At 45.7% G+C, this 12,552-nt stretch overlaps 1 protein-coding gene across 1 annotated transcript in view; it reads right to left on the bottom strand.

Moving 5' to 3' along the window:
• LOC146176588 (endoribonuclease Dicer-L-like) overlaps positions 1 to 12,167 on the bottom strand; it is a 72,669-nt gene extending 60,502 nt beyond the window's left edge. Inside the window, exons 1-4 of the mRNA XM_084582842.1 lie at positions 11,800 to 12,167; positions 11,305 to 11,467; positions 9,112 to 9,242; positions 4,946 to 5,247 (exon numbers count right to left, since the gene is read on the bottom strand). Of these exons, the coding sequence (XP_084438968.1) occupies positions 4,946 to 5,247; positions 9,112 to 9,242; positions 11,305 to 11,467; positions 11,800 to 11,904 (701 nt within the window). The 5' untranslated portion in view covers positions 11,905 to 12,167. The remainder of the gene's footprint in view (positions 1 to 4,945; positions 5,248 to 9,111; positions 9,243 to 11,304; positions 11,468 to 11,799) is intronic.
• Positions 12,168 to 12,552: the final 385 nt, after the last annotated feature.

The raw sequence follows: 12,552 nt of genomic DNA, 5'->3' as shown, positions 1-12,552 counted from the left end.
TTTGAGATATTTGGTGCAGTGCTATTAGCAGAAAACAGCATGAAGAAAAGTTGACAAGAAACACACAACACAGGAAAAAGTAAAGACTAGTTAGCATCCATCCTGTGCAGCATGTTCCTTTTTGTCCACATTACTTTGCACTTCTTGGTAGGGGGAAAAAATTCGGAACTGCTTAGTCGTGGCAGCAGGTGCAATGATTTTCCCATGATCCTTTGCATCGATTACTCTGGTGTGCAATGATTTTCCCATGATCCTTTGCATCGATTACTCTGGAAATGCACCTTACCTATTTCTTGGACTACTCATCAGTTCTTTCAGAGCCAGAAAAATATGTTGGAAAACTGTACTAAATTATTAAAGCTATTTGTTTACCAGGCCACTTCTCCCCTTTAGCCATCCTTACTCTCGCTGAAAAGGACCCCTTTCCCAGGTCTTTGTGCCCCTAATGGCTGACCAGGACAACCTCCTCTTGAATCAGGAGGAGAACTGTGTTAAACTTTTTCGCACAGGCCTGTGGTTAACTTCCAGCAGCTAACTGTCTTGTAACAGTGTATCTTACCCCCTACACTCCTTTTACTTTACAGTAAAACCTCGTTAATTTGTATCTCAGGGAGTGGAAAAGGTGTCCGAATTACCCGAATGCCGAATTATCGAATGAGCAAGAGAAACTGCCTGTGAATTATTTTCTATTGCATACCTTTACTTCGTGAAGAAGCCAGTAATGCTCGTTTGCTTTTTCGTGGAAAGCTCGGCAGTGAGGACCAGTTTGTGGACATGGGATAAACCTTCCAAGGTGAGCATGTTGCCAGGAGCATCATAAAAGAAGTCTTCTAAAACTGCGAAAGCATCCGCGACTTCTCTAGCGGTACGATATGCGACTTCTCTAGCGGTTACGATGCATCGGGGGCTCATCACATGGGCCGTGCTCATCGAGCAAGCCCTCTTCATCGGACGCCTCATCCGCAACACTGAGGGCATCGCTGATTGTTTCATCATAGCTGAAATGGCCAGCGATAACAGCGCCATCATCGATGAAAGTGTATTCGGCGAGATTCACTTCAGCGGGGAGCAGGCCTACGAGTGACTCATCGTCGTCGTACTCTGCTACTGGCGCTGCAGGCCCTAAGCTTGTGTCAGACTGCACAAATCCATATTGCCTAAAACCATTGACAACCACTTCTGCTGCCGTGTGAGCCCACACGTGAGCCAGAATATGTATGGCACTCAGAAGCGTGATAATGCTCGCCTGCTTCCGATCCATGCAAAGATACATATGCCCCAGCACTTGCTTACAATGCTCTTTTTTTTTTTTTACATATTGGATAACGCCTCGGTCCATAGTTTGAAGTGCGGCGGTATTGTTAGGAGGCAGAAACATGAGCCGGATAGCCTGCAGGTTGAAGACATTGCAGTGCGCGGTGCAGTTATCAACAATGAACAGCCTCTTGAATTTTTTTGCGCTGAAACGTCGGTCGAGGTTCTGCAGCTAGGCACGGAATAGCTCCGACATCATCCAAACTTTACGATTTGCTCAGTACTCCACAGGTAGGTGTTAACGTAGTAGAAACATCTAGGTTTCCGCGCCTTGCCGATGACCAGAAGTGGTAGGCGCACCGTTCTCGTAATATTGGCTGCCAGCAACACGATCACTTGCTCCTTGCTTCTTTTTCTGCTGCTGCATGCATCCCCTTTGAATGTAACTAGTAGTATCGTGCTTGGAAGCACTTTGAAGAATAGCACAGTTTCGTCTGTGTTAAAAACATCGCTCGGGTCGTAGGCTGCCACGTGTACTTTAAAGGTCCACGGAAACGGCCCCCAAGAAACCACTGATAAACGTGTTCAGTGTGTAGAACACATCCTTTTGAGCATTAACGCAAAGTATAACTCCTTGGAACAAAGCCAGCGATTTATTATTAATTTTTAAAAACAGCGTTTTTTGAAATTCGCGGGCAGAGGAAATGTCGCTTGGCGGTGTCGCATGGAACTATTTCCTAATCCCGTAACGTCACGGGTCGGTTGACTGGCAAGGCTTGCTAGAAGCTGCCATTCGCTGCGGTCACTGCAACCATGACGTCACGAACACACTTCCGGTAGCTGCGAAAGTCGTCTGCTCGAACTCTGTGCGAGCTGTTACAGCTTGCCGCCCTTATCGGTTAGGTGGCCATTGCCCATTAAGTGCAACAACCGAAGCGACGCAGGGATCGGCAGAACGAAGCTGCATTTACAAATATCTTATTTATATAACGTGGTTTCAGGAGTATCGGAGTGTCGTCCGACGAGGCGTCAATAGCACGGTCAAGCACCGCACGATGGCAGCACCTCCTCGACCGCCGTAAACACCGCCGCTGTGGCCCCTCCTCCCGCATGCCGTTCGCGAACGACACGGCGGATCGTTAGCACCGATGTCCGAAATAAAGCGTGCTAAACTTTGTTGGCGTCTGGAATAATGAGCCGAATATCAAGTATGAAGCCCTCGTGAGGATCGCTGACCAGCAGCAAATTGCTGGTAAGAGCGATAGCAGTGATACAAGCTAGTTTCTGCTCAAGCCAGCTGCCGCTGGTGCATTTCGGCTGATCCGATCTGCTCGTACTAGCTCTGCGATTAATGCGTCGGCAGAGTTAATCCTATAATTATTTTACTATGGCAGGATAGGAATCACTATAAGGCAGTTTCATAAGTAGGCGATTTACGACAGCGTTGATCATGTTCCAAAGCGTCGACCGCCGCGGCTTCGAAGCGAAACAATAGGCCTAGCGACGACTAGGGACGGTCACGCACGGCGCCGGCGTTCGCCGCGCTCGCACGTTCCACCCCCGCGGTAATTGTGTAACGTACTACCTCAGCCTGCTCGCGGCATCCCGTGCTGCAAGCGTTGCAAACTCGTGTACTTTCATAGCTAAGGCCGCGTATTTTTTGGCGTTCTGCTCAGCAACAAGCCGTTCAAACGATACTGGAGGCACGACAAGGCTTCAGTACGCAGTCGCTGCGCTGTCGGCCGTAATCGAAGACGTCTGGCGGCACCATAATCTATACATCGATCTTTAAACGTGATACAGTGGGCAAATGAATAACTTTGTGAAGCAGACCCGCTCGTACGTTTCGCGCACTCGGGCGCCGACGAGTAGCTTCCGTCAACAGACGCCGTCATAACCTCGGTTAATGACGTCGTCAAGCTCGGTTTGCGGTAACCGCGGTTAGTGGTGCAACCATGGTTTGGTCCGCCGTGTAACATATGATAACCACGGGTTCGCGGTTACACTAACCGTCGCTGCGCGAACTGGCGAACTCCTCAGGCGTGTGCAAGCGAGGACGGGTTGGCGGAGTACGCCAGAGAGCGAGCGCGCGGCAACCGGAAGTTCGTCGAAGTGACGTATGTCTGGGCGGAGCTTTGAACTTGCTTGTATTCTTTGTTTTTTTATGGCTCCCTTCGGCGTACGAGTTGAGAGGGAAAATTGGAAGGGTCATTTTTAATCGCCGATATCTCTGGTGTTGCAGAAGCTAGATCGAAAATTTTTGCGGGAGAATGATGGGTGGTTCAATAACTATCAGTGTTATGGCGTTGTTTACCCTTTTTGGTGACCCCTTTCTGGGGACCTTTAAGCTGAACGTACTGCCAGTCTTTAACCACGTATTCGTCCACTTCACCTCTTTCACTGCACAAGGCTTTAAAAAAAAGGCCATGTCTGTCTTTAAAACGTGCAAACCAGCCCTCCGAGGCCTTGAATGAATCAATATTCATTCGAAAGGCATAGGTCTCGGCTTGTGCACAGATCAATGGTTCGCTTAACGGGAGCTTCGCATCACGTGCAGCAGCGATCCACCGCAACAATGTGTCCTCCAGAGACAGGTGGGCTGCAGTTCGCAAATGCTTCCGACTTGAGTGAAATTTGTCACCTTCAAAAGCTTCCATTATCTGTGCTTCATTCCTAATGTACGTTGATAGACTGCTTCTTCTGACGTCGAATTGACGCATCACCTGTTCTCACACACACAGACACAACACAAACCACCTCGTTCCGACCACGCTATCCAACCTTCCACGCGCTCGTCACCCGGGAAACTAGAAAAACTGCAGTAGCAAGTGCCACCTTTTGTACGCTAAAGGAATGAAGTTATGAATGGATAGATGATGGCTGTAGCGATGTGCGCTCCTAAAACCCTAAAACACACCTTTATTATTATTTTTTTTAAATGCAGAGCAGCATAGTCTTCCGTAAATGGCAGTTTCCAGAGTGTCCGGTCCTTGGGGAATGAGGGCTGTAGCTATGCGTGCTCCGAAAACTAATTTCCGTGGCAGCTTCGGCCTGTCTCCAGTCCGAATTAACCGGTGCGCACACAATTTAGCGCCAAATTAACGAGAATTTGCTGCCATATACCTATGCACAATTTTGAAGGGAGGAAGTGAGCAGGCCAAGTTATCCAAATTTCTGAATTAACGGGAGCCGAATTAACGAGGTTTTACTACAGCACTAGCCACCAGTGGGATGTCAAGTGGAACCTTGCCCTATGGAAGTGACAGTGTAGCAGGTGGTGTCTCCACGTGTTCCCAGTGATATTGCCACTTGCGCCTGCATTTGAGAGTCTAACACAGCGCTACCGGAAGCCTGTAGATTTACCATAATGTTTGACAATGCACATTTTTTTTTCCCTTAAAACACTGTCAGAGTAGTGGCTGCACAACAAAAAGTAATATCTTGTTTTATGCACCAGGCATGCAGCTCAATGCGAGTTAAACAATCCCATCTCCAGACGAGCCCAGCAAAGCCCCAGCAACACATATGAGCAAGCGAAGCAACAACAGCAACACTGCCGTTTCATTCACTGTTGGCGAGGGCAAGTACCCCAATTGAAAATCTCTCTTGGCTGCTACACTATCTCTCCTAGCACTCTGCACTTGCGAGCATGCTCAGGTAGGCAGTGATGCTACAGAAAGGGGTGACGCACTTGGCCATGCTCTCGTGGTTGGAGACCGTAACGACACGGGAGCCAAGAGCAGTCTCGAGGGCCCGTATCTTCTTCTCGACCTGGTGCTCGTTGACCTTGCTGTTGATGACAGATGCCGTGAGGCCCAGTATGCGGGGCCGCTGGTGGGGTTCCAGCACGTCCATGCAGCGCATCACCTCTCGGTAGGTGTGCTGTTTGACTGCCCGGTGGCACTCGTCCATGATGAGCAGGTTCACCCGCGACAGCTCCAGGAACCCGTGGTGAATGATCAGCCTGAACACGTCCGGGGTCATCACCAGCACCTGTGGTGGCAGGCACATGATACCCAAGAGTCTTGCCCAGCCTCACCAAAGGGCGCCAGTGACAGCAGCCTCTCACTAGCCCTTTGGTCACACCAGATCCGAAATTCAGCTGTCATACCAAGTGATTCTCTGTAGCCACACTGCGAATGTTACTAGACAGTGCTGTCCCTTATGAACTGTGCTGTTGGCTATCGCTGGTGTCCTGCAACTTCATGTAGTTTAAGGTGTTGCATCGGGTGGCATGAGGTAGGGTTTATGATGAGAAATGTATACCACAATGCACTGAGCTTGACAGTAGTTGGTCTCTGAGATGGCAGAAGCAGTCTTGTTCGACATAAAGGGACAGAAGTTTTTCAGAAAGCCTGATATAGCAAGATGGGAGAACAAGGGTAGGAACAGGCAATCCAATGGTGGCAGTCACCTGCTGTGAGGCCTGAGAGACTAATCATCATGATTGTGCTACAGTCAACTTCGGACATGTCAAACTTGAAGGAAATAGCGAAATAGTTTGATATATTGATATACAAAGCATGCCAAAAGATGAGCTTTGTAAATCCAAAGCTTGCATACTCTGCTACGATATGCGCCCCGCCGGCATACTGACAGCCCACAGCTCACCATGGGTGCAAGGCTTCTTGCGAGGTTTGCACAAGCACCTGCGCGTCGAGCGTCACTCCTCGTCAGGCATTGAAAAGAGAGGCGCGTCTCTATGTGCCACTCCGTGGACGCGAGCATACGCCTTCAATATTCCATCCGGTCAAATTGGGGACTAAGCGCTCACATGTTGTGCCCGTGACACAAGTGCCTTTAGTCTCGGTGTTTACATCAAAGTTGCTGCGGAGGGTGCATCAGGAAAAGCAACTGCTGATCAATTTGGTTTTGTTTATGGTCTTAAATATCCCAAAGAGGCTCGGGCTATGAGAGACTTCATAGTGGAGGGCTACGAAAATTTCGACCTCGTAGAGTTCTTTAATGTGCACCGACATCGCACAGCACATGGGCACCATGCTTTTCATCTCCATTAAAAAGCGGGCGCCGCAGCTAGCAGTCGAGCGCCCTAACCACTATGCCACCGCAGAAGGGCAGAAATGACTGAAAATCAGGTGATACAGGCCTTCAGTCTAGTGCAACTATTTAAATGACATTCACTGCCTTTTGGAGTGCCTGTGCACTTAAGAGTTCCAGTTACTCTGCCTCTGCAGCATGCAAGTCGGCCTATTTTCCTGAGTTGATCCTAAGAAATCTGCAAAGCGATAATGCCGTTAATGGGATTTTTTTTTTCATCAGCCAAAGCAGAGAAACTTAAACCTCAAATTACGGTCTCAAATAAAAGAAATAAAGGCCACTAAATTAACTGCCATCTACAAGCCATCCTCTTTTTATCCAGAGTCATTTGGCTTGAAAGATGTGCTGAGGAAGGATTTTATTGAGCTGGCCTATACTCCAATGGCATAAGCAACAGGACATTCATGCAGCCTGAACTCAACAACTTGTTCATCCAGAAGGAATCGTGACTGATGTGGTCAAGGGAGAGCCTTCCCTGTATTGCAGTCTTGGAAGAAGAACTGGGACTCAATGCCTCAGGTTTCAATGTTTACCAAAATTTTGTAGGACTGCTCACTTTCTGGAGCAACGGGAGCAGTACCACCCAGAGCGTTCATGAATTGCCGAATAGTCAATTAACTTTTGATGAACTTTTTGAACTTCTTGTTCTTACGGTCACCCTGTCGTCGGCGTCAATAGAACAATCCTTCAATGCCCTGCGACATACGAAAACCTGCTTTCGAAGCAGGATGTCCCAGGAAAGTTTGTTTCATCTACTCCTATTGCATGTATATTGCGCAGCAACAGGCACTGTGATCTCAGGCACTGTAAATCCAATGTTTTATGTCTGAAACGCGGGAATGATGTCCATGCTAGGCACAGTATGACGGTTACATGTAGAAATGAATATGCATTAGTATAAATTTGGCCAGTTCTAAGATCAATAAGGACTGTTAACCTAAAGACTAGATTGATGATGTGTTATTGTTAAACACCCAAGGAGCTTTATGAAAATATCGGAAAACCTCGCACGAAGCAAATACGTTTGGCAATACATTTTTAATTGCCTATCACAGTTAGTGAGCCAACATATACCAACCTTTATTATGATTATGCATCGTGGTCTTTTCTCAGTTTGTTGAAGGCACTCAATTATTTGATCTACTCATCTCTAACAACACTGTGCGTGCATGAGCACTCCAGAAAAATAAGTGGCGAAGATGTTTACAAGAGCAATTTTATCCTCCCACAGTGGAAAAATGATTCCAATACCGCTACTTCACGATGATATTATTAGTTTTAATTGTGCAATCTGCTGGGTACACATTTAATCTAAAAGTGCTTCACAGGATATTGTTTTATGTCCCGAATGGTGCAGGGCCCTAAAGTGCAGAGCACAGTGAGAGGTATTACAGGAAACTGCTAATTAATTTTTTTATTATGCTTAAGGAAACATCTGTAATTGAAAAATATATCTTAACACTGACAAACTGAGCTTCATCCTTGGTTTGAAAGTGACATGCCTCACACTGCTCAGCCATTTGCAGAAATGCAATGGGCTTTTTCATTTCCATCTAAATTTTATCATGCAACGACTATGCAAGGCTGGCTTTTCAGCCTTACAACACACAGCCACAGAGAAACATGCTGCACAGAAAGAAAAAAAAAAAAGAACTAGAGAAAAAACATAAGCATTGCAGTAACAATATGGCTACCAAGGTCTGCAAAAGAATGTGCACAAATAGTTGGCTCAGAAAAATGAGTCCACTGACCCGTAATGCTGCTCAGAAAGCCTGTAAAGTGAAAGGAATCGCTATTTTCTATACAGTACCAATCCATACCAAGTGTTTATTTGCCTGTGTCCCCCTGGAATGGAGATTTTTTTCCACACGTGCAGAGGTACTGAGTTGCGCTTCATTCATTATGCTCAGCAGATGGCCCTTGATGCTTCACAGTATATAGGTAAATTAGATATTGAAACTGACAAAAAATGTTCATAAATGTCGATAACAGAGATTTACGAGTCTTCTTGGCTCATGCAAACAATTCCTTTTTCGGCAACTTACTCTCTCAATCAGGACATTCTCGGAAAGTAAGCCTCCTCTGAGTATTTATATCGTCAAACGTTGCAGGTCCTCCGAAAGTGCATTACTATGAAATGCACTGGTGTTTCACATAGAGTTGTGGCCATGGATAATCACCATTTGAGCAGTTCTAGTAACTTAATGTCTTGCCTATTGCTTATAAAATGTGCACTGATACAGGTACCCACCGATCATAGCACTTGAAAGTTACAGAAAGTTAGCCGTAAATTAGAAGAAAAAAAAAAGCAAAAATGAATTGCAAGTGGAAGCGGCCATGAAAAGACAAAGATAAAGAAGTGCACTAATGCAAGGCTACTATGCCCCAACAACTCCTGGAATAATAAAAGGGCATTAGTGTGCCAAAATTTATCCAGAAAAAGCAGAATGGTAGCTTATTTCTGGAAAGCATTGAATTTGTACGAAAACTTTCAAAATATCAAATCATTGTTCACTACTGTGTCAACAGAGGCGACCTTAAACTGTCCCTCAGCAGAGAATTTTAGTACTGCAATACATGGGGGCAGAGTCAAGGGAAATTACATTGATGTGCCACAAACAACCTATCACCAAAGAAAGATTTAGTTAAGTGCTCCAAAACTATCAAATGCGGTCTACTTTGCATGGAGGCAGAAAGTCCTTTATTGTGCATAAATAATTTCAGCGTCTTGGCTCCTTCCGAGGCTCTCATTAAATATCTCCAAAATCTGAACTGCAATGCAGTGTGACTTGCACCAACCTGAGACTCGATGAATTCCTTTTTCCAGCGCTCCTTATTCCAGTTGTCAACATTCATGTCGCCAACATAACCCCCCACGCGCAGGTCTGTCTGACATTTGATGGCCTTCTGCTGCTGTACAACCAGGGGCACTAGAAGAGAGCAAAGCACAAGTCAGGTTCAAGCTTACTCCGGCCAAGTAGTGAACACCTCCACATCACACTCAAAAGAGGCAAGCATTTGTTCATACATATCCACCAACATGTCCTTGTTTTTTTGTGCAATAGTAAGCAGCATAAGCTGCCTAACTTATACCTTCTGATGGAGTTACTCTCTAGACCCGAGGACCATAACTAATATAAAATTATTGAAAATTAACCAAACCATCTCATTCCAGACCACACTCAACGCCGAACATTCGCTACTACAGGGTAGCTCAGACATAGCTACTGAAAAGGCACAACACTTATTACCACAGTCAGTTATACTTAGAAGATGTCTACTTGGAGACAAAAGAGAATAAAGTTGCTCAGTGTGTCGCTATTGAAGGCAGCTGATGTTCATCCAAAGTTCACACAGATTAAGGTGCTAATGCCTCTTTTTGTTTCCATGGAAAATGCATGCCATCTGGGGACAAAGTTTTTTAGTTTATTTTAGTCGAAAAGTGAGTCTGGTGATAAATCTGACACATGAAACTGGCACATGCTTTAAGAATAAAGGCTAAAATTTTTTAAGCCAGTGGGTTGCATCACATAGCCTTGCTGGCCGCGTATTTGTCCCCAGCCCCAGACAGGTAGCAGGGGAATCACAAACGGAAACCAATACATCTGTTCCGCACTTCCTTTGTTTACCTAAATCTGTTATTGTATAATGAATAAATAAATATGCAAAATTATGAAACAGGATCCAAAGTGCACTAGTGCACCACTTCCAATCTTTCACAGCATGAATGAGATCAGCCGACGTGTCCTCCCAGTTAAAACACGTGATTAATCCTCGAAGTTGTTCTAACCAGCAAGAACAGAGGCAACTTTGTGTCAGCACATTACTGCTGACTTAAGTGTGTTTTGTGAACCTTGTTTCCTTTTATGGTGCTATTTGAAAGGGCTGCAGTAGCTAGCGAACCCCGAAAAGGCGGACAATGCTATCAGTTTGGCCACACACTGTTACAGACACTCCGTCTTGAACCAGGCAGTTACCTCCAGATGTTGCGCATGTAGCTTGTTTAGTCGATCTAGAGAAGCGCTTCGCCCTCTACACTTTCTTAGAAAAGGCAGATGATTGGTGTGCTAGTTAACTAATCACACATGCGACTGGCCCAAGCAATGAAGCAACTCTCACTGAAGAAGATAAACATGTACCTTAACACCAGGGCTGAGACGGCGGGGTTCTCTCCCTATAGACAAAGCATTCACCTCAGAGGCAACAATGTGTTTATGCACTGCCACAAGTCTTCTCAAATAATTTTCAAACCAAGAGAATCACTGACACAGATGATATCTTAAGAAATGCCATCAGGTTGAACACATGAGAATAGACCTCTCCATCGCACATTATCAGAAAAAGATGAAATGCAAACAATACCAGTAAAATGAAAACCCACTGTCCAATGAAGCTAGACATCACCATGCTCGTCTCTTATTAGGATGTATGGAAAACTACTGCGTGGGAGCGTTGTCTCCACCTGTATTTCATCATTTCAGTTTTCTTGCTTGCATTTCACTTATTGCTGTAAGAACATGGATTGTTCAAAACGCATTCTCTTTTGAGTCATATGGCGCAGGAAGCCTCTGCAACTACTTGCACTAAGCTTGCAAATTTTGGTGAAGAACATGGCAGTACCCAAGAAGCACTCAATGGAAAGCCTACACTGCACACATGTGGCCTGCACAGTCCATGCTCCACAGTAGAGCATGAAATTTTATTGAATATTGAAATCGTAAGTCATGCTGACCTGTAGTGACAGCTCTACAGTTCCAGCTACCTAGTGCACAGTGCAAAATGCAGAACAAGCACAGAGGTAATAACTAGCGACTAGCATTTGAAGAACGCGTCCCCAGACCAAAAATGCATGCCGTCTGCAAAATGCAGAAAGCATATACACTGTTTAAGACGTTCACTGGCATGACATCAAATTTATACGCGTGTAGAACGCGATTCAGACACACTAAGCCGAGAAAAACCCACCAAAATACGCTCAAGTGAAAAGCCCACCTGTAGGCACAAGAAAGAAGGTTCGCTTCCCTCCTTCCTCGAATGGGATGCGGATGGCAGCGGCATATTCCTTGATCAACATGACCGCAATGAATGTTTTGCCTGTTCCCGTTCCCAGGCATACTATCGTGTTCTCTTTCACGGCGGCTTCGAACAGCTCAACCTGTAAATAAGAACGTGAAATGCCAATGAATGTCCCAGTTATAAACCAACTCTACAGCTAATTCAGCGAATTCAGGAGCTTAGGCTACAGATTCCCTGAACATTATCGACGCAGCGTCGAAAAAAAAAGTCCACAACGAACGCACCGCAGAAAACGTAGACAAAATAGGCACTCATAACTACGGCCAGAGCATCGTAGTTAAGCTACAGACAAACGCCGACTCGTTCAGAACTGCAGCGTCAATGCAAACCTCGAGTTGCAAGACTGCGGTACACAACTAAAAACCTCGCTGTTAGTCTATACCATTATGCAGCGATCTATTCAAGGCTCACCTGGTATTCTCTGGGTGTAAATTCATCAGTCGGGACGTCTTCATCATCCTCCATAGCTGGAACCGCACCAGAAGCGTTCGATGACGAACTTGGGCACTCCGCCATCGTAATCCTGCAATCCCAGCTTCGATTGCAATTCCGAACGTCTCCCGAACTAATATGGAACACGGGCAGTGAGGTCTACACAGGCAACACAGGTTTTATGCAGCATCACGGAACCTCACATGTTACAAACAGCGAAACAACTGCACCCAACCAAGCGACCAAGCACACTTTGGGAAGTTTCGAATTCTCCACAAATCTGCAAAGCATAAAACCACAACGCAACAACATGGCAACAACACACAAAAATCACGTGACTCCCGTATGGACGACATATGTGAGATGTGAGCATCGATTCCATGGCTTTTAATGATCATGATGATGTGCAGCGTTTTGTATTTATATGTTTGAAAACTCTCCTCTGTAAGCTACCGAACTACAATAGTGAACTATTTAAGCTTGAAAAACATGATATTTACATTCTTCCGTATCCATAATCCCTCCTACGGAAAGGGTTTGCCGCTCTCGTAATGAATGGGGTGGTGGTGGTGGCGCTGCTGGCGCTGCGCGCAGTCAGACGGAGGGCTGCCTCACCGCCGTTACCCGTTACGTTGTTCCTAAGTAGTAGGTAGTAGTAAGGGGTTTTATTGAATAAAATAAAATAATAAGAAAAGAAGGAAAAGATTTCTGCCTGCCCCGGTATCTGGCATC

This window comes from Amblyomma maculatum, chromosome 10, assembly GCF_055883805.1.
Source record: "Amblyomma maculatum isolate TAMU_Amacu chromosome 10, ASM5588380v1, whole genome shotgun sequence".
NCBI lineage: Eukaryota > Metazoa > Arthropoda > Arachnida > Ixodida > Ixodidae > Amblyomma > Amblyomma maculatum.
Note: the sequence above shows the minus strand (reverse complement) of the source record. Positions and strands in the feature narration are given on the sequence as shown.